At 40.0% G+C, this 20,355-nt stretch overlaps 1 protein-coding gene across 4 annotated transcripts in view; it reads right to left on the reverse strand.

Moving 5' to 3' along the window:
- The window catches only part of NELL1 (neural EGFL like 1), a 670,736-nt gene that overhangs the window by 119,370 nt on the left and 531,011 nt on the right, over nt 1–20,355 (reverse strand). For all 4 annotated transcript variants that reach the window (XM_072985884.2, XM_072985883.2, XM_072985886.2 and 1 more), the window contains one exon: nt 16,387–16,482. In XM_072985884.2, coding sequence (XP_072841985.1) covers nt 16,387–16,482 — 96 coding nt within the window. The remainder of the gene's footprint in view (nt 1–16,386; nt 16,483–20,355) is intronic.

The raw sequence follows: 20,355 nt of genomic DNA on the forward strand, positions 1-20,355 counted from the left end.
TTGTGTCAATATAATGTGCATACCTCGCTAAGTAGACAAGCAGATTGAAACAATTTCACATGGCACTTTGCTTTCAAATGTCATTTAGAAATAATGTTAACACTTGCGAAAAACCAGATGGTTCATAATACCTGAACTATATGAGCACTTCCCCTTCTCCCGGAATTTAAATCTTCAGATAAAATCCCTGCTCCAGATTCTATCTCATATAGAAACTAGATTAGAAATAGCCCCCTCCTTTTTTTGCTGTTGCAACCCAATTTTATGGAACTACTTTCCCTGAAAAGCTTGAGCAGCCAGACAACACACTGCTGACAACCAAAAATGTTTCAGGTTTTAGTTGACCCTTGATAATGAACTACTCTTTTGTCCCCCACCACCACCACCACATAGTTTTAACTGCAGTTCAGTCTTTTAAGGCAAGAATGCCCCTGCTGAATCAGACTAAAAAACTACTCTGTTATCCTAGGGTTCAGTGTCCTGTTTTCCACTGATGCCCAAGACAAGTTCAAAAGCAGGCCAGGAGGACAACAACACCCAACCCCCAGCTTTGTGATATTTGGTCTCTGACTCCAGAAGTAGTAAGGACTAGTTGCCATTGATAATCTCATCTTCCATAATATAAATCCTGTTTAGGTATTCTTGAGGCAGAGTCAAATGAGTTGGAGGAAGGCGTGACTTCCAAATTCCAGTGTTTTCTTTTTCATCACAGTTGGAGTGTCACATTCTGAACAGGAGGGCCTCCTGATTTTCCAGCACTCATAACTGTCAAAGAAGAGCCATCTTCTTCAGAGGTTGCCTGAGGAATCCATTCAATTTGGTAGTCTTGGTTGGATTCTGTGTTAGTGAATTCCAGTTTTAACTATGTGTTGTGTGAAGATGTACTTTTGTTTGTCCTGTCTGGGGATCCCAACATTAAGCTGATACTGAATAGCAAGTGGAAGATTTAGAGAGAATTTGGAGGGAGGGGAATTCTCCTATTTTGCCATCTCTTTACATTTTAAATACTTCTTTTACCTTCTTCCTCCCTCACCCCGCCTTTCTAGTTATTTAATATCATTTATAGGGCACCTTTATCTCAATGAGGGAACTTTTTTTCCTAAAAGACCAAAACACTATAAGCTTTCCTCACAGGAGAACTGCTCTACCCCCCCCTTATAATTTTAGTTGCTATTTTTGAGGTGTCTGATGCCCAGAGCTCACATGGTATTTGAAATGCAGTTGCTCTATAGTTGTGTACAAAAGCATTATGATAGTAACCATTTATTTTCAGTTCCTTTTCTAATTATATCCAATTTGGAATTTGTCATTTTCATAACTGATGTACATTGAGCCAACATTTTTATCCAGGTATTGATCACAACTCCCTAGATCAGTTTTCTTATCACTCAGAGCTAGCTCAGTGTACATGAGAAATTAGCAATGTTTGCCAATGTTCATGACTTTATACTTGCTTACACTACTGATGTAAATCCTCAGTTCAGAAACATCAATATTTTATTCCTCAACTGCAAGAAGGCAATATATTTTTGATTGGCTCTTGATTAATGTTTTCATATTTGTCAGGACAGATTTTTGCACAAGCTATACTAACTGCTGCCTCATTATATGGACTTTTAAAAAAGTGAATACACTGGATGGGTGATCTGCCCTTCTGTGCTTGATGTGCATGTGTGATTAATTCAACAAAGGGAAAAGACAGCAGGGTGTGTGTTTTTTTGGACAGATGTTTTGCACCAAATGCTGAAACATCCACCCAAACATTGTCTTAATCTTGTGCTACACAGAATATATTTTACAGAGTTCAGTGAGCTCTTGAGAATATCTTGACATGTAAAATAAGCTTCATCAAGAACAAAAAAAAATATTGTGAGGTTTCTTCGCATCCTTATTCTTATACTGAACCCCATTCGCCATTATATGTCTAATTCCCCAATCTGATGAGTTTCTCTCAGAAATGTTATTCTCATTTGTTTTAACTACCCTTCACCAAGGGTAGCTAACTGATACCCCAGATATTTAGGATTACAATTCCCATAAGTCACAACCAAATACATTTTTAAGGCCCCATATACTGCTGCAAAAAATCTTTGCTGTGACACAGATTATTTGCAGGAGGTATGGCCTTGAATGGGTAATTAAGAGCCACTGATTTTAAAAAGAGCTTGCTAATCATTAATTGATATGGAGCAATCCTGCTGCTCGCATGTTTGGTGTCATCTTTTTGGTGGGGTTCCTATGGAAACTGTCATCACCAGTGTCTGAATTTCAAAATTATCCACTAATCCCCCACTTAAGAACAAGGTTGTACTGCTGGCCACAGAAGCCTTTTACTGCCTTAAAGTACCCTACACTTGATGAAAACTTATGCCATATAAAACTTGTTCATCTTTTAGGTACCATTAAGACTCCTTGTTTTTTGCTGCAACAGACTAATATGACCACACACACACACACACACACACAGAGAGAGAGAGAGAGAGAGAGAGAGAGAGAGAGAGAGAGATATTTTATCCAATTTATACTAGCAATGTCCTTTGCTAGAAATTTCAGGCATGGCCATTGCCATTCATACATATTACTTATTGTAACACACTTTCTTTTTGAATACAACTAAGAACACAGGCTAATCTGGAATATGGCTGACAGGGTCCAGTCTGATAGTCTAATGGCAGCAACCCAGAACATATTGGAAATGTGAGAAAGTTAAGACTGTGCTAGATGGGGAAAAGTGTTATTCCCTTAGCCGCAATTCCTTCCAGCTGGTCATGAGTGAATGAATTCCTCAGGATTCATACTAAAATAGAATTCTATAAGCATCACCTCTGAAAAGGATGTATATCTGAGTGACCATTGAAATTCTTGTCAGAAATCCACTTTCTTACTGGAATTTCTGCTCTGAAGCAATATATAAATGTAGAAGCTTCTAAGAGGGGTGTTCTCCTATGGAAATAAACTTCATAAGAAGCAACACTGTACTAAATTCTATCCTGTGGAGCAAACCCCCAAATGAAATACACCTGGAGCTGGAGACACAGAAAGGTACGCACACAAAATAAGTCCTGGATTCATCAGGAGAACCCTTGCATTGGATAGATGGTAGGAAAAATAGTGAAATAACCAGTGCGAACCAAGTACTTTTAGAAGAAGGAATATGCCATCTGGATAAACTCTAAATTTGTTTTGGTAAAACTTTAAGAACGTTTCCTTTAAAACATATATGTAGAATGAAAAGTCCTTAAAAACCTTTATTCTTGATATAGACTTGTGTGCTTGACAGATTTATAACAGTTCCATAACATATTCTTATCAGACACATGAACAGACAAGTTATCAGACTAGCAGTACAAGCGGACTAATAGATAACACCTAACAGACTACACGGACTACTTCTAATGGAATAATAACGGTCACTTATTTTTTTCTATCCACCTGACAGTTAACCCACTTAACAACCCGTTGGATAACACCAGACAGAATTTGATTGGTTACGTAAGTTCCAGTATGTAAATTACACAACTCAAACATTCTTCTATACACACCCACATATGCTGAGTTGCACACATATATTCCAACACAAACGAATTTTCAGGTATTGATCCTTTAATATTTTAAGTTTTTACAAATTTGTTTCCAGCTCAGTACAAATTGCTGGTTAGACTTGTTGAAGTCTCTGTTCTCAAAATATCTTAAGAGTTGCTTCCTTACGTAGGAATCTGTCTTTACTTCTAAACCTTTTCTCTAGTCTAGAAATCAGAGCACAGTAACAGCAGAGCTTTGCAACTTTAGTAAGCAGAAGATAGAATGGCCCGTCCCAAAAGGCTCATCTAGCCCCTTCACTGCTTACTACTATTTAGATGAGCAGTGGGAATGGTTTTATTCCAGCAGCCATTTTCAGGAGCAGAGACCTTTTCAAGTGAACTTCATTTGTATTCTCGCAGACAATTGTATTGATCTTAAACATTTTGAAATTGATTTTTATTATCACTATTACTGATTTCTAGACTAATGGCAGTCAGTGGTATCAAAACCAAAGAACCCTGTACTAATTTAAAGACTAACAGAACAGCTTATGGCACAGTACAGTTGTTAGCATTTATGGTGCCACAAGATTCGAGGTTATTACCTATCATTATTGCAGACCTGGCTTATAGTCTGTACAGAAAGGTGAGGTAGAAATTTTGGTGTAACCAATGAAATGGCTAAGTAGGATTACAGTAGTACATGTATTGTTCATATTGTTAATAGGAAAAAATAAGTTGTACCAAACAGAATCATTTAGAAGTGTTGTGATAATGTTTCCCAAAGTTCAGTAGAACTGCTTTTCCAATAAAGCACTGTAAATGGATTCAGAATAAGGACTTACCATTCACCAATGAGTGAAATGCTGCTACCTCTGGGGTGAGATTGTTTCTATCATTCTATGCCAGGAGCAGTGTACGACACTTTAAGAGGAAAAGTGAATACTGAAATTGTAAGGGAGGGTAGACAAAGTAATTACCAAGGCTGGAATTGGATTTAAGTTCCATTGGATCTTTAATGACCAGCAGTGTTCAGGGCCTCCATTTTATGTCTCTTTCAAAAGATGGATGAGTATCATTCCAAAGTGCACAAAGACCAGGCTGGCAGCATATAGAGAAGGGCTCTTCAGAAAGATCAAATAAGAAAGGGAATTTCACTCTTTCACATGAAGACACCTCCATTTATGTTATACATTGAGATGTCTGATCCATTTAATAGATATTTCATGCAGAAAAGAATAATTCAGATGTTACACTTCTTAAAGAGTAGAGAACTCTAGATATTTGACTGCTCAAGTTGCTAAATTAGATACTCCATTTTCAAAAGAAGAAATGATTGCTATACTTAGAGAGCTCTCTGTTCTAGTGAAGATCAAGGCCTAGAAAGATTTTGCATCACCATGAAAAAATCTCAAAAATACCTTTGATGCTCAGTTCCTGATGATAAGGAAGTTTGTTATATTCCAGTTATATCAAACGAGATGTGAGCTGGCTGGCAAGATTAAGAACCAGTCCAATTTCTTTTGTATTGTTATATCAGAAAAATGGCAAGTTAATATTTCAAATTTAGTAGAAAGAAATTACTGGATCTCAGCAGGCTTTGATTCTGTCTAATGCATAGAGGTGCATATAAGGATTTGTACTGATTCCCAAATGGAAGCACAGTAATCTTATTGATCTTTTATGTTAATAGCTATCCAACACTTGTCTTCATTAACCATTATAATGTGCATATGGAATAATGTGGATGTATACAAATATTTCTCCAGGATGATGCTTATGTTATATTCTGAAGATCCCTTTCCCTTTTCTAACACAAAGGTTTTAAACAAGTGGCAAAGTTCTGATCTGCTCCACATTCAGATTTTCTTTTGTACAGAAATGCAAAGTTTAACATGGGATATGTTTTGCCCTGTTTTGGTGTAACTGTATGAAGCTGAAAGATCTGAACTGCTTATCATTCTAAATAAAACTGAAGCTTTTTAAAACTACAGGATAAGAGTCACAAAATTCCACAAAACTTACTGTAATGAGCAGTGCATCAGCAATACATGGAGGATTGCTTTGTATTGAACAAAATGTTGTCTATTCAGGGTCTAAGAAGTGTACTGCTTTTAGACTAACATGGTTCCTAATGCTGTGTTAAAGAGAAAACCAGTACAGGTCTGACCAGACAGACAGACAGACAGACAGACAGACAGACAGACAGACAGACAGACAGACAGAAAGAAAGAAAGAAAGAAAGAAAGAAAGAAAGAAAGAAAGAAAGAAAGAAAGAAAGAAAGAAAGAAAGAAAGAAAGAAAGAAAGAAAGAAAGAAACCTCCGTGCTGGCATGGATTCATACCCTGGTGGAGACTATTTGCATGCCTCTCTTGATATTAAACAGATAGATGGGGTACCAATGGGTGCTTCCCAAAAAGCTGTGCTCAGGGTGGATTTGGGGGGCAATTATAAGGTCAATCTTGGCTACTGTACCATGATACTTTCTGTATATGTGTACCAATTTACCCCACCATGAGATTGCAGCTTATGATGCCAGCAATGGCAGTGTTAGGAGAGTGATATGATAGTGGACATCTGGCACTAATGACCAGCCCTTCTTCCACTCCCTGCCTGGCAGTAGGGCAGTTGTTTCAACCCCCAGCTGCTTTGTTGGGAGTTCAGTGTGCATGGGTGTTATAGGTAAAGGTAAAGGTTCCCCTTGACAATTTTTGTCCATTCGTGTTCAACTCTAGGGGGCGGTGCTCATCCCCGTTTCCAAGCCATAGAGCCAGCGTTTTGTCCGAAGACAATCTTCCGTGGTCACATGGCCAGTGTGACTTAGACATGGAACGCTGTTACCTTCCCACCGAGGTGGTCCCTATTAATCTACTCGCATTTGCATGCTTTCAAACCGCTAGGTTGGCGGGAGCTGGGACAAGTGACGGGCGCTCACTCCGTCACGTGGATTCGATCTTACGACTGCTTGGCCTTCTGACCCTGCAGCACAGGCTTCTGCGGTTTAGCCCACAGCGCCACCACGTCCCTTTTATGGGTGTTATAACCAAAAGCCAAAAGCCTTGTAGGTTTTTGCATGATTGCTCCATTCACGGGGGACACCACCCCTTCATGGCGTGCCCCAGAAGCCGATTTGTTGAGTGGAGGTAAGGAGCCAGGAGGAGCAAAGAAGCTTCCCTGGGGAGGCCAGCAGCTTCCAAAAGTGCCACAGCCCAATTAAAGTGGATGTTCTGAACCAGTGCTTGTGGATATATCCTTGTTGCATGGATGGCAGTTATCTTTTAGAAGGTTTTATGTTTGGTTTCCAAATCCCAGTTTTAGGAGAATGGGTTGCATTTCACACTAGCAATTTGCCGTCCATATTGAGCATGGAGGACAATGGAGCAAATAGTCCCCACTGGGATATGTCATGGAGGACATGTGGAAAAAATAATTGCCTAGGAGGTTAGGGAAGGCAGAGTTTGGGGCCCTTTTCGTACCCTGCTTCATGAGAGTGTTATCTTTGGGGGTACCCAAGATGTCACCAGGTGAAAACTATCTTATTGATCCCTGAAAGGAATTCGATAAAAGATGCCATCCCAAGGGAGCTGTGTAGCATTTGCTACACTTCCTTTAATGAGTTTCGGTCATGCGGTAGAGGGGCAGAGCTGAAGTGTGACATCAAGTCTGTATTTCAACTGCTTCTGGTACATTTGGATGACTTCAATATGCTAGGTTTTGCTTTTGAAGGCGGTGGACTGAGCATTGCCCATGGAGTGTTCTATCTCTTGCACTGCTTTTGAGAAATTTAGCTCCTTTTTGGAATGGGTGCTGAAGTGAAAGAGAGGGTTGACCTATGCAGTGCACTATCTGGATGATCTTCTATTGGCAGGGAAGATAGGTTCAGGAGAATGCCAGCTACTATTGCATGCATTTCAGGACCTGGCAAGGGAGCCAGGAGTTCCCTTGGCCAAGGAGAATACAGAGGGATCATAATCTAGGGTTGTATTTATAGGAGACAAATTAGATTCAGTGGAACAGAAATGCCAGCTGCCTCGGGCAAAATTGGCTGACTTGAAGAGCAGAATCCAGGATCTTTTGGGATGACTCAAGGTTACATTGTGGACATTACAGAAAATCATAGGTCACCAATTTTGTGTGTAGAGTTACAGCCCCTGGTACAATTTTTCTTAAGTGGTTATGTGACACTATGAGAGGGCTTAATAAGGCCCATCATCATCTTAGGATCACGGCAGAAAGGAGGGAAGACTTGCTGGTGTGGCAGACATTTCTGAATGAGTTCAATGGTGTATGCGCTGAGATCTGTATGGGAGCAGACCTCCAAGAGAACACAGATTCTGCTGGTTCCTTCTGCTAGTTTCTAGTTTGAGATTTATTTTATGGGGCACTGGTGTGCTGGGCAATGGCATCAGTTATGTTACCAGATATGTTACATTCCTTGAACTCTTTCCATTCTGGGGGTTCTGTGACTATGGTGGAACAATGGGCCAATGCAGATATGGTATTTTGGTGCAACAAATTGGCAGTAATAGACATAGTCAATTCCTTGACATCTAAACCCCCAAAGGTCATGCATGGAATTTCATGGTTTATTGTCTGCATTTTAACATTGTGTTCTGTGCTCGGCGTATTCCTGGTTTCAGTAATACCATAGCTGATGCTCTTTCCCATCAACAGATTGTGAGGTTTAGAACATTGGCTCCTGAGGCTCTGTACTTGGCCCAAGTCCTGCTCGAAGACGTGTGGCTCCTTAGAAGGATGAAGTGTCTTTAGCTCTCAGCACATATTATAGTTATGCAATGGTGAGTTTAGAATGTCAGGGATTTAGGTTCAAGGAGGATTTGTTACTGGTTTGGCCCATACCTGTTGACCACCTGTTACAGTATTGTGTGGCCTTGCGTAGTAGGGGTCTTTATACCTGATCCATTCAAGGGCTCATACCTGCCCTGGCCTTCCACGTGAAGGCCAGTGGCGGGATAGACACCACCAATATCTTTAGAATTCATAAGGCTACTGAGGATTGATCCAGGGAGAGGGCAACAAGTCCCAATTCCAGGTCAGGGCCTCTCCATCCTCATGTACAAATAAAGGGCCAGCACCCAAACTCGTAACACACAAATAATTCCTCAATGCTTTGACTGGACATAGAACATTGAGTCAATCTGATCTGATGGCTCTTGCCCAATTGGTCTGTTTTAGACCAATGCAAATGCAATGTAGCAGCAACACTGGTCAAAGCGAAATCAGTGAACAGGAGGGTCCTTGCAGATCTGTCATCCTGAGATGCCACCATCAGCTCACTCCCCCGCAGAGCCCAAAGAAAGTGACCAGTGTAGCCGCATGAAAAAGTGATGCCTCATAACTGTCCCTGAAAACAGCTGACCATGACCCGGCCAGTTAGGCATCCTTCAGTCTCTAAAGACTATGGTAACGTGCTCTGTATGGAGGACTTGGAACAGCGTCTAGTGTGGCTGAAGAGGCCAATTTGAGAGTGACATTCCCTTCCACACTGAAGACAAATACAATCTGTCCCCTGCCCAGCTCCCTGATTTTGCTGGTTTTGTGACTTCCTCTTTGCCTCAGACCACTGGACAAGGATCTCTTCAAAATGGGAGAGGCCATGATGCAGCGCCTGCCACCAGGCTGAATATTCAGATGGCAGGGTTTCCCATCTGTTGAGGTCCACTCCTAAGGCCTTCAGATCCCGCTTGCAGATGTCCTTGTATCGCAGCTGTGGTCTCCCTCTGGGGCGATTTCCCTGCACTAATTCTCCATACAGGAGATCCTTTGGAATCCGACCATCAGCCATTCTCATGACATGCCCAAGCCAACATAGACATCTCTGTTTCAGTAATGTATATATGCTAAAAATTTCAGCTCGTTCTAGGACTACTCTGTTTGGAACTTTGTCCTGTCAGGTGATATCAAAGATCCATCAGAGGCAACACATATGGAAGGTGTTCAGCTTCCTCTCCTGCCGTGCACAAAGGGTCCAGGACTCACTGCAGTACAGGAGTGTGCTCAGGACACAGGCTCTATAGACCTGGATCTTGGTATATGTCGTCAGCTTCTTACTGAGCCATGCTCTCTTTGTGAGTCTAGAGAACATGGTAGCTGCTTTCCCAATGGATTTATTCAGCTCGACATCTAGAGAGATCAGCACCAACTCTAGTGTTAAAGTCTCCGAGAATGAACAGTGCCTTTCTTTCAGGGACGTTTTTGATAGTAGCTGCCAGATCGTCATAGAATTTGTCTTTCACTTCTGTAGTGGATGACAGTATTGGTGCATATACACTAATGAGGGTTACTGGTCCTGCTGATGAGTGGAGCTGCAGAGAAAGGATTCTTTCACTCCCCACAGTAGGTGGAACAATGCATCTCAGAAGAGTATTTCTGACTGCAAAGCCAACACCATATTCCCTGGTCTCATTCGATGGTTTTCCCTGCCAGAAGAATGAGAAGTTTTTTCCTTTGACAGATCCCGAGTCTGGCAATCTTGTCTCTTGCAGGGCAACAATGTCCATCTACAGTCTACTCAGTTCCATGCCGATGATAGCTGTCTTGCACACATTGTCTGTTTCCTGCAGGTCATCAGGAAAGCCATAGGCAGAAAAGCCAGGGGTCATTGTCCGTACATTCCAGGTGCCCAGCTTTAGGGCAGAAGTTTTCTTACGATTGTTGCATGGTGCATAGTTATTGATCTGCTTGTCGGGTTTCATCCTAAACCCCACGCACCCCATGAGCTTAACAGACCGTGGCGAGGTAGCACCTTACAGGCTGGCGGCTGCCCAGCTTAAGGTGGGCAGTATCTACCTAGTGAGGTGCAATGACCTCTCCCACAGTCAGAAGTAGCCCCTGGCATCATGCTCTACGCCAATCGAGCAACCAGTATATAACCAGTAACTGCTACTTCCTGTGTTGGTTTGACACTGTATGTGAAGCTGAAGTGTCCTCTCCAGAGCATGAAGCCTGGGTAAAATAATCTGGAGGATAGGCTGTTACCCAATCAGCAAATCCTCCCTCTCCACATTGCTGAAATAGTCCAGTGGAAAGGCAAGAGCCAATACAACTGGTTCCAGCAACGTTGCAGGAGTTGCCAGAATGACACGAACTGCCTCCAGGACTCCGGCCCATATTTTGCCTCGAGGTTAACTCCTGAAGCCCTTCCCATAAGTAGATATAGCCACAAGGCAGTGGAGGTTTGAAATTGGAGTTTTCCTTCTCCTAGATGAGCTGCCTTCCAACCTACCTGGCCTGCTCTCTAATAGTGCGGAAGCATGATCTGACCTTTAAAAGTTTCCAACCCCCAGGTGTATGCAATGCAATTGGCTTTCCTATTTACCAAATTAGGGTCAAAAATAGGATTAGAGAATTTCTCACACCATTAGGCACACACTCCTGCTCATCCTCCTTTAAAGCTGAAACCCCTCCCTCCCTCAGGCCATTCCTATTTACCATATTAGGGCCAGAGATAGAATGAGAGAATTTGAGAACGGTGCACAGTCCTGGCTCACCCTCATTTAAAGCAGAAAGCCCAACCCCCTAGGCCATGTGGTGGGGGAGAACAAAAGCCAGCCCAGAAAAACAAACTATTCAGCAAAATGTCCATGCAAACATGCCTGACCTTCAGTCTCAGCCCAGCCTCCTAGGGAAAAGGGCCCAGGATCCTGGCTCACCCTCATTTAAAACAGAAAGCCCAACCCCTAGGTCTTGCGGTGGGGGAGAACAAAAGCCGGTCCAGAAAAACAAACTCCTCAGCAAAATACCCATGCAAACATGCCTGACCTTCAGCCTCAGCCCAGCCTCCTATGGAAAGGGCCCAGGGTCCTGGCTAACCCTCATTTAAAGCAGAAAGCATGAACCTTTGTTTGGTGAAACAATCAAGGAGTGCACGGGGAAAGTGACAGGCATGCCCCCCCAGCATATAGCCAGCCTGGTATGAGCTGTCAATGGAACAGGCTTGGTACTCATCCATTTGGGATCAGGGAGGGGCTTAGAGGTACACCTAGAGTCTGTCCCAGCTACCCACACTTCATCCAGGTTCATCTGCTGGATGAGAACTGTTGGAGGTTAAAATCAATAAAGTGTAGTCCTGGTTAAATCCAGCAATCCTGTGGATGGGTGAGTGGAAGGAAGGAAACATAAATGATAATATTACGAGCCATTTTTAAAGCTGAACAGCAACAAAGATGCAAAGTGGCTTATTTCTACAATCTTGTGTGTGTGTGTGTGTTTTCTACAGAGTTTTGTTGTTTTGCTACAGTAAAACAGAAAAAGAGTGCAAAAAAAATTGGGAGCATACATTTGGCTGCTCCCACTTAACCCAAGAGAGACTAACTTGAAGGGTTTTATAAACTTATGCTGATGTCACAAAACCACAAAACTAAATCTAATTGACTAGAAAGTGCAGTGACATTTTCACTTTTCTGACTTAATCCCTGACTGGCTGGGACTGGATTATTATGAAACAGAATGAAACAGGCCTAGAAATGCTGGTATTTCTGTAAGAAGATCCATACATGGCCCCATCAAGAATATCAGAAGGAACTAAATGTTTCAGATGGGGAGAAAAATCTAGATGTTTCAGACTAAAATTACCTCATAGTGCCCTTCTCCTACACTTTTTACAAGCTCCCTTCAGCTGCTGTACAGAAAGGCAGACCTATAATGGTCTTGTAATGTTTCATTAAATCAGATCTAAATTGCAAAGGCCACCATCAGTGGTAAATTCTTTTTAACAGCATCCTGCATTATGCATTTGTACAATTGACTTAAAACTCCAATATCATCTACACTTTGCATCCTGCACATGGCACCAATATAAATCCTGAGTATTCAACAACCACTAAATTCCCATTGAGTCTAATAGCATCACTTCCGTGTGGGTGACTGATGAATTATGGAACATTTATACTAGAAAATAAAGCCACTTGCTCTTTGGTGATCATTTTTAACTGCTGCAAGCTTATCTCACATTCTTCTGGATGCTAAAACAGATTTAGGCCATTACAAGTGGAGCCAATAGAAAGTCTTCCATTCTTCCACATAATGTATAAAGGATTGTCCCGTGTCATTGGAAAGGACAGTTTTCAGTGCTGTGCAGTAGACAGATATCACCAGAAATAACTAGTTTCCCTACAGATATTCAGGCATTCATGATTCATTTCTGTAGAACAACAGATGATTAGGAACACTCTAGCTGTGATTTAGTGTAGTGGTGAACACCATTTTCTTTCATTTCAATTAATGATACCACATCTGGACAGGAAGAGTATGCTAGTATATGTAAGACATCTACATCAATCTTTAACAGGAAGAGACTTCACCCAAAATGCACTGTAAAAACAACTGAAACTGAAGATAATCTGCCTCATCCATGTCTAACATATTTGATCATCCCAGCCAAAAATAGTAATTCAAATAATTGAAACAATAAATGAGGAAGGTTTTCTGTTAGAAAAGTTTGCTACAAAGCAACTCCTACTTATTCCTTGGATGGCCCCACAGAAATTGAAGAGTGAAATTTGAATAATTTGAATCCTTATATAATTAACAGTCTGTTGTGGAAATAACATAGAGGCAAAATGAGTATTTATAATTAAATATGAAAGCAGTTTTCTTGATTACAGGCCTCAGTTCTAATCCTGCATCATGTAACAGCCTTTCAAATGATATAGTTCCTATTCAGTTGTAACCATATGTCAATGCAAAGAGACCCTTATTATCATATTTCAGTATCTCACAAAGAATGTAGGATGTCATTAGAATTGTTCCAAAATTCATCCCTTCCAATATAAAAATGCTTGATTCTAAGCAAATAATCTAAGTCAGGAGATTTTCCTGCTATGATAAGCATGTAATTTCTAGGAAAAATATTCAATTTTCTGTAAAGAGATACCGCTACTATTGCTATTGTTTGCACAGAAATTTCTACATTTCCATGCTCTATTACAGCTGCAAGATAGGGCACCTACATTATTGTGCAGCAGAGCAAACCAACATTCTTTAAGGCAATTCTCAAAATGGGGGCAGCCCTAACAACAACAACAACAACAACAACAACAACAACAACAACAACAAAACTTCTGAAAATGGACTTCACCAAATATGACACAATGGTAACAAACAGTCTGATTTTGCCCCTGTGTCAAATTTGGAGAAATTTGGTTAAAATGTTTCAAATTAAGTTATTTTAAAAAGTAACTGTTTCCCCTCATCAGAAATAAGTGACCTTGAATGTCCCCAGATTTAAATAGCTCATATAAATTGAAAAGACCAACCTTGCTTATCTTGAAAAAGAATGATTGGAACCCTCTTTGTCTTTTTTTTTTAATTTGGAAAGAATCCAGGCTGAAATATTGATCCTCAAAAGAGGCATTTCAAATGCTATAAAGAGTGACTTCGCTATAAACTGAGAATATGTAGTATAGAATTCTCAGATAGATGATGCAATATGCAGTTATAGCCAAATATATTGTCAGAAAATGCAACCCTTCTCTCAGAAAATTCTTGTAGTTGCAAATGTTTTGGTACTCACATGTCCATTTCTTCTCCATTTTTTGTGTTGTTTCAATGCAAACCAAAGAAATGAATATGTGAGTATCAAAACATTTGCAACTGCAACAATTTTCTGAGAGAAGGGTTGCATTTTCTGACAGAATTGCAAGGGTGCCACTATTTTTTGGCCATGACTGTATACAATGTATTGCATGGGAAAGGGAGAATGACAGGACAACAAAAGTTCACAGCTACTATGGAAGGAATTTAAAAAGTATTTAAAGAAATTAATGGAGAGACTGTCCTAAAGAAGGGGAGACATTTTTGCATGTTGTCTCCAGGAGATTAGCATACATATTCGTAAGGCATGTTCAAAATACTTCTCCATACAAAAGCACAGAGCAGTCATATCTGTCCCAGCCCTGAGTGGTTTCAGTAAACATTTTCTCAGGATTTCTGAGATGAGGCTCCTGACACAAGTTTTCAAGGGGAAATCAGCTCTAGATCTGGGCAATGCAAACTTTTTAATTTGGATTTCAGGCCAAGGAGTCAGAGTGCTGGGTTCCAGAGTGCTAGGGAGCATATTTGGGTCATCATCTAAAATGAGACACTTCTTAGAGGGATAATGATGTTGCATATCTCTGAGTCTCTTTACAGCCCTTGATGGGCTGACAGAGGAATATTGCCAAAATCATACTGCTGGTAATATTAGGGTGATTGCTTGGTTATTTTCATCCTCTTGTCAGGCCTGGTTCAGAACAATGAAATTCTTTGTTTTGATTTTACTTTTAATATTTCTTTGCAACTTTGGAGCACTTTCTGTGTTGTTTGTACGGTCTGATATGCTGGCTCTGGGAATAGGTTTATTAAGGAACTGGGTATTTGTTCTGTCTCTCTGTCTGTCTGGCCTTTGCTTAATGATTGGTGTCAAATGCTTGTTGCAAATATTTATCATGTGGTTCAATAGACTGTGACCATTTACACTGCATCTATCAAAAAGATTCTCATATTACTATTTCCAAAATGTTTTTTTTGCTTTTATAGTACTGAATTCTTTTAAATATGTTATTTTTAGATGGATTTGTTATCTCATTCTCATTAAAATCTTATTAGAAAAATCTAATTATTATTGATGATGTTCTTGCTATTTCAGTTTTATTAATGCTGCTTTTCATTGCAAAACTAGTGCTGGAATTGTCTATCTTTAGTATGTGTTTTTGTCTCGATTTCTCTTCACTGACCATTTTGTGAATCAGAGAACAGTTTTAGGGAAAGGCAATATAACTATAATCCCGGGGCCATATCCGATAGTGCATTTGTGCTAGTAAAAGAGGCAGTTAGTGCTGACTCCTCTGCACACACACCCTTCTGAAAACCCACTCTGGAGAGATGTAAAACCTCTGAAACACATTCAGTGTTCAGCTGGTGATAGGCTGAACTTAGTTCCTGACTATGTTAATAAAGCATCTTAGCCCTCCTCTACTACACCTGGAGAAGCTCCATCACTGTAGACCGTATGACTCAGAGTTTTACTAGTGCTTATTTCCACCTTTGTGCATAGTTCTCCAAATCCACACAACATATTTTGTTTCCCACTGCATCTGATTCTGACTAGCATACATGAGAATGTATGTGCATAGGCACATGTGTTTTTCCTCTGTTGTTTGCACAATAGCTGGTCTATTGGTCCACTGATATTACACACCCATTCATAGAACTGCAGTGCGTTTCTGCCTCACAGCCAGAAAAAGCAGAACTCAGGTATCTGTGGTATTATGCACACCTGTGAAACTACAATATACATATCGGAAACAAAATTTGGCAGAGTAGTTTGTTGTTATCCATGAGGATAACCTGCTTACATATCAAGTTTCTTGACAGGGACAATTACAATAATTAATAATTGATAATTAATTATAAACAATTAACAATTAACATTTAATGATAATTAATAACAATAAATTATAATATTAATATGAAGAAGAAGAACTATCCTCTTGCAGAGCTTTACTAGTATAAGAGGAACAACATAAACGGCAGAGGCAGATTGCCTCTAATTAAATTTTGTGCTGCATTCAACTTTATCTCACAGAGCACAAGTCACATGTATTCCAAAATTTTAAAAGGAACTGTTTAATTAGCAATAATCTACTGCTGGTGATAATGTCACTCCTGCTGCATTGGTGGAGCTCTGCAAGAAGATACTAGACATCACTACTGCTGCTGCTGTTACTGCTACTATTACTACTACTACAAACAACAACAGGAACATCACAATAATGTGCAAATTGGTATAAATAGTATGAAAATAATGAGTGACAGCCATCTGCAAGACAAAATAGAACACTGAGAATTATTTGGAATTTTTACCTTTCTCACAATTACTTCCGGTGAATCCAGAAGGACAGGCACACTTATTAGGAGCTATACATGTTCCGCCATATCTGCATCCTTCTTCACAAAAAGCTGTAAAGAGAGTACGGAGAAACACCATTTATTTCATATATGCACTTTGTATTTCTATATAATTATGAAACAATAAAGGTAAACAAATCCCATATGACAGAATGTTAGAAGTGCAATGTATTCAAAGCCATTGTGGACAACTGCTGTAGGAGGAAACTGACAATCTCCAGACCATCTGATGACAAAACATTAATGATTGTTTGGCATGCTCATTAAAGAAACAGCACAGAACATTCTGGAGCTAAGCCCTTTTAGAGTAAATGCAAAGAGCCATTTGGATCTGGGTGCAGTTAATAACCTGCAAGGGAACATAACAAACAGAAGTAAACTTGCTGTATGAATTGTGCTAACTTGTATGCTTCATTGTGGTGATTTAAAAAGTAGGTTCCATTGTAATACAGATGTTCTGAGTAGTAGTACATTAGTAGAAATGTTCAAGGGAATTACACAGTCATGGGCCATGATCCAGAGAACTGTGAAATGAACTTCACAGAGGGTTCTGATTTCCAAAAGTTACTTGCAGTGTAGCTGTCAAAGGTCTACTAAAAATCCCAACACAGGGCTGAGACTTCTTTAATTTATGATCAGCTGCGGGGCTCAGGACACAGATTGGAAGAGCAGCAGATTGAACTGAGCCAGTAGAAGATACCACACCATGTCTTCACACCCACTTAACTGCTAGATGGTTGGTTAGCCACTGACACTGTCCATCAGCCAGCCCACTGTGGAGAAGCATTGCTGCCTTTGCTGGAAAAAAAAGTAGCTGAAAGAGCACCTTCAGAGATTTCTGGATCAATTGACTCATGCTAGATAATGGCTCTGAGTGAGGGATTATGCACAAGGTTGCAGTAAACATTTATTTTTCTCTTGACCATGTAGCACTCCGAACAGCTTCACAAAGTCATTCACAAAACTGGCAGCAGCATCCATGGGGGCCAGTTTGTGATGGTACTAAATGCTACTTAAAGTTGGCTTAAAGTTTAATAACCCAATGTGATATTTTAAAGCTGCCACATCCAAAGTCATAGTAGTTATGATGTTGTCCAGGCTCCAAGTGGGAGTGTGAGATGGAGGAGGAGGAAGACGAAGAAGAAGAGCCATACTGGTTAAATAAGCTTGCTTACAATGTCTTGCTTTGAAACAATGCCTCTTTCTTGTGCCCTTGCTTTACAGGGCATGAAAATCTGTTCTACTGCAATTAATGCAGTCATCAAAACTATTTTCCAATGCCTAGTGGGCAGAAGAAGGCAGCTTCCCTAGCCTTTTTCGAGAGATAAAGTATCTTGTACAGTGTACAAGCTTCAAAGACTACTCAAGTAGTAGTCTGAAACAGAATATATTTGGCCTTCTATATAAAGTGTTTTTAAACACTCTCTGTATTAAATTATATACTTTAGAAAGTCTAAATCATTTTTAAGAATCAGAGTTAAACAACATCAGAGGACTATGGAGGAGAAAGAAAATAACACAATATGAGGAAAAGTTGAAGCAGTTAACATTTTGCTAAGTAGGTTAATTTTTTAATGCATCTGAATACATTGGAAATACATTACTTGCATAAGTGGGGCAAGACATTTAATAATAATTCAAATGTTCTCTGTTTAGCTTGGTTGACACTTTCCTGTGGCTAGATTCAACACAGCTATGGTAACGTTTCAAGAAAGAAACTGCATGTAAAGAGTAGATGATAAAGTCGATACACAAGAAAGCCTAAAAGAATTTAATTGTTCTAAGGTTACTAGAACAGCATGGAATCCAACTATAAAGATGTGGCATTGACAGTGAAAACGTCTGAACATCCTGAAGGCCTTAGTCACATGTCCAGCTCCCATCCTTATTAAGGAAGTAAGGATTTGTATGCAGAACTAGGGCTCCCACCAGATGTCACTGGAAGTTTTGTCAATGACTTTGGTAATGCTATTCAGAGTGCAGCATGCTCATAAGGAATATAAATCGAGTTCTGTGCACTGCAGTTCTCGAGGCACCTAGTGGGCTACAAAGAAACCATGATGAATATTTAAAAAGTAGCTTCTGTATCAGAGTTAACAGCACAGCTACCAAATGCAGTCACAAATGAATTACTGGTGGGGAGGGGGGGGGATGAAGGACATGAGAAGAGGTTTTTAAGGTCATGAAACTATGAGTGCTTAAGATTTACTGTGCAACATTCCAAATAATCATAATAAAGCAGATAAAATATTAGGTTGTAGGGGTGGAACTTTAACTGAAATGGAGGAAAACACACACAAAAAAAGGTTCTTAGTTCAGTTATTGTGTAATTTTATTTGTTTCCAAATAACAATTCCTGAAATATGAATGGTTCATTCAAATGAAGGAGACAGTCATGACAGCTTCAGATTCATTCATGTTTCTTTCTTTCATTCTCTCCATCATCTCTTGCATTTCAAAATGCCCAGGAGTACTGCAAAGGTTGCTGTTAACAGAGAGGCATAGTAGAGGGAATTTTTGTTATAGAAGGACCTGGGTTAAGCAAAGAATCTTTCACTTCAGTCCTTCCTGTGTGCTGCTGAGCTCTATGGTGCCCTCCATCTTGATCTGTGCTCTCTGTCTATGTTTGTATATCCTTTTTGCCATTTTTTCTTAATTTTGGGGGAAGAATTCCCATCCTTCCCTTTTCTTTTCTTGATTATTTTTGCTGCCTGGTGCTGCCGGCTGGTGGTAGATGCAAGGAAGGAAAGGGAAGACATCAAGTGATGGATGGAGGAGAAATCCTTTGATATTCCAGTCATTTTGGTGGTGGTGGGGGCTTTGTCTCCCCCTTTCTTTTCTTATTTTTTGAGAGTGTGTGTTTTACGCTGCCTTTTTAACCCTCTGTGTTTTGGGGGTGGGGGTGTTTCCCTGTTAGACTGATGCTTAAAAACTGTGTTATATGTTACATTATTGTGAATTGCCTACCTTGCCCTACTTTTCTGAAGTAGTTTTTAAGAGTTCTTTAGTGCTTTTGAGTTGATTCTCTGTTGCCTTCTCTGGCTCTGGCTTTTTGCAGAGGAGTTTAGAAGGGCTCTTTAGGGCTCTTGAACAAGTGCCAAAACGGGAAACCCAAAACAAAAGAATGCAAAAAGGCTGGGCCTTTCCTGTTTAAATAAAGGTCATTGACCAGAAAGACTAAAAAACAAACGAGATACTCATTTAATAATCTGAAACAAATGAACCTAGCCATTTTCCCCATGCACAGCCCTATCAGACATTAGAAGTTTCAATCATATTTTCTTACTTCTCCTAGGTGAGAAGAGCAAATACTGTTACCAAGTTCCTTTTGTGTTCTTCTATTTAATTAGTTTGTGGTGCTCAAGTGTTCTACCTTTTAAGGGCGATTATAAAAATTATACCCATAACAGGGAATTAAAATAAAAACTAATAGATGATATAGTAATTAATTTTAAAAAACCTTTTAAAAGCCCATTTGAGTCATTTCAAACAACACAAACAGAAGACCTATTAAATGATATTGCTCCTTTTGCTTCTACATATGACGAGACAACAGTAGGCCACAGTTGGCATGGCAACAGAGTTAAAGCTAAAGCAGATACACAGACTATAGCAATACAAGGAACAGTCATTTTCTTCTTATTCAACATGATCATTCTGACAGATACCCAAGTCAGACAAGACATGCCAAGCAACCATATATCTTTCACTAAAATTATGTCAGATGCCACCATGGTTTTATAAGCCAAGAACAAAAGAGAAAAATGAGACACTTCAAAAAAACACACATGTTTTTGGTACTTGCTTGGTAATGTGCCTACTGCCTGAAATCCTGTATGTTTGGCAGGTATTACACTCAGACAACAATAATGGCACAACTCAGTTGCATAGTTCCCAGTGAGAATATAGTGTGGCATGGATGTA

The sequence above is a fragment of the Pogona vitticeps genome, chromosome 1, assembly GCF_051106095.1.
Source record: "Pogona vitticeps strain Pit_001003342236 chromosome 1, PviZW2.1, whole genome shotgun sequence".
In the NCBI taxonomy this organism is placed as follows: domain Eukaryota; kingdom Metazoa; phylum Chordata; class Lepidosauria; order Squamata; family Agamidae; genus Pogona; species Pogona vitticeps.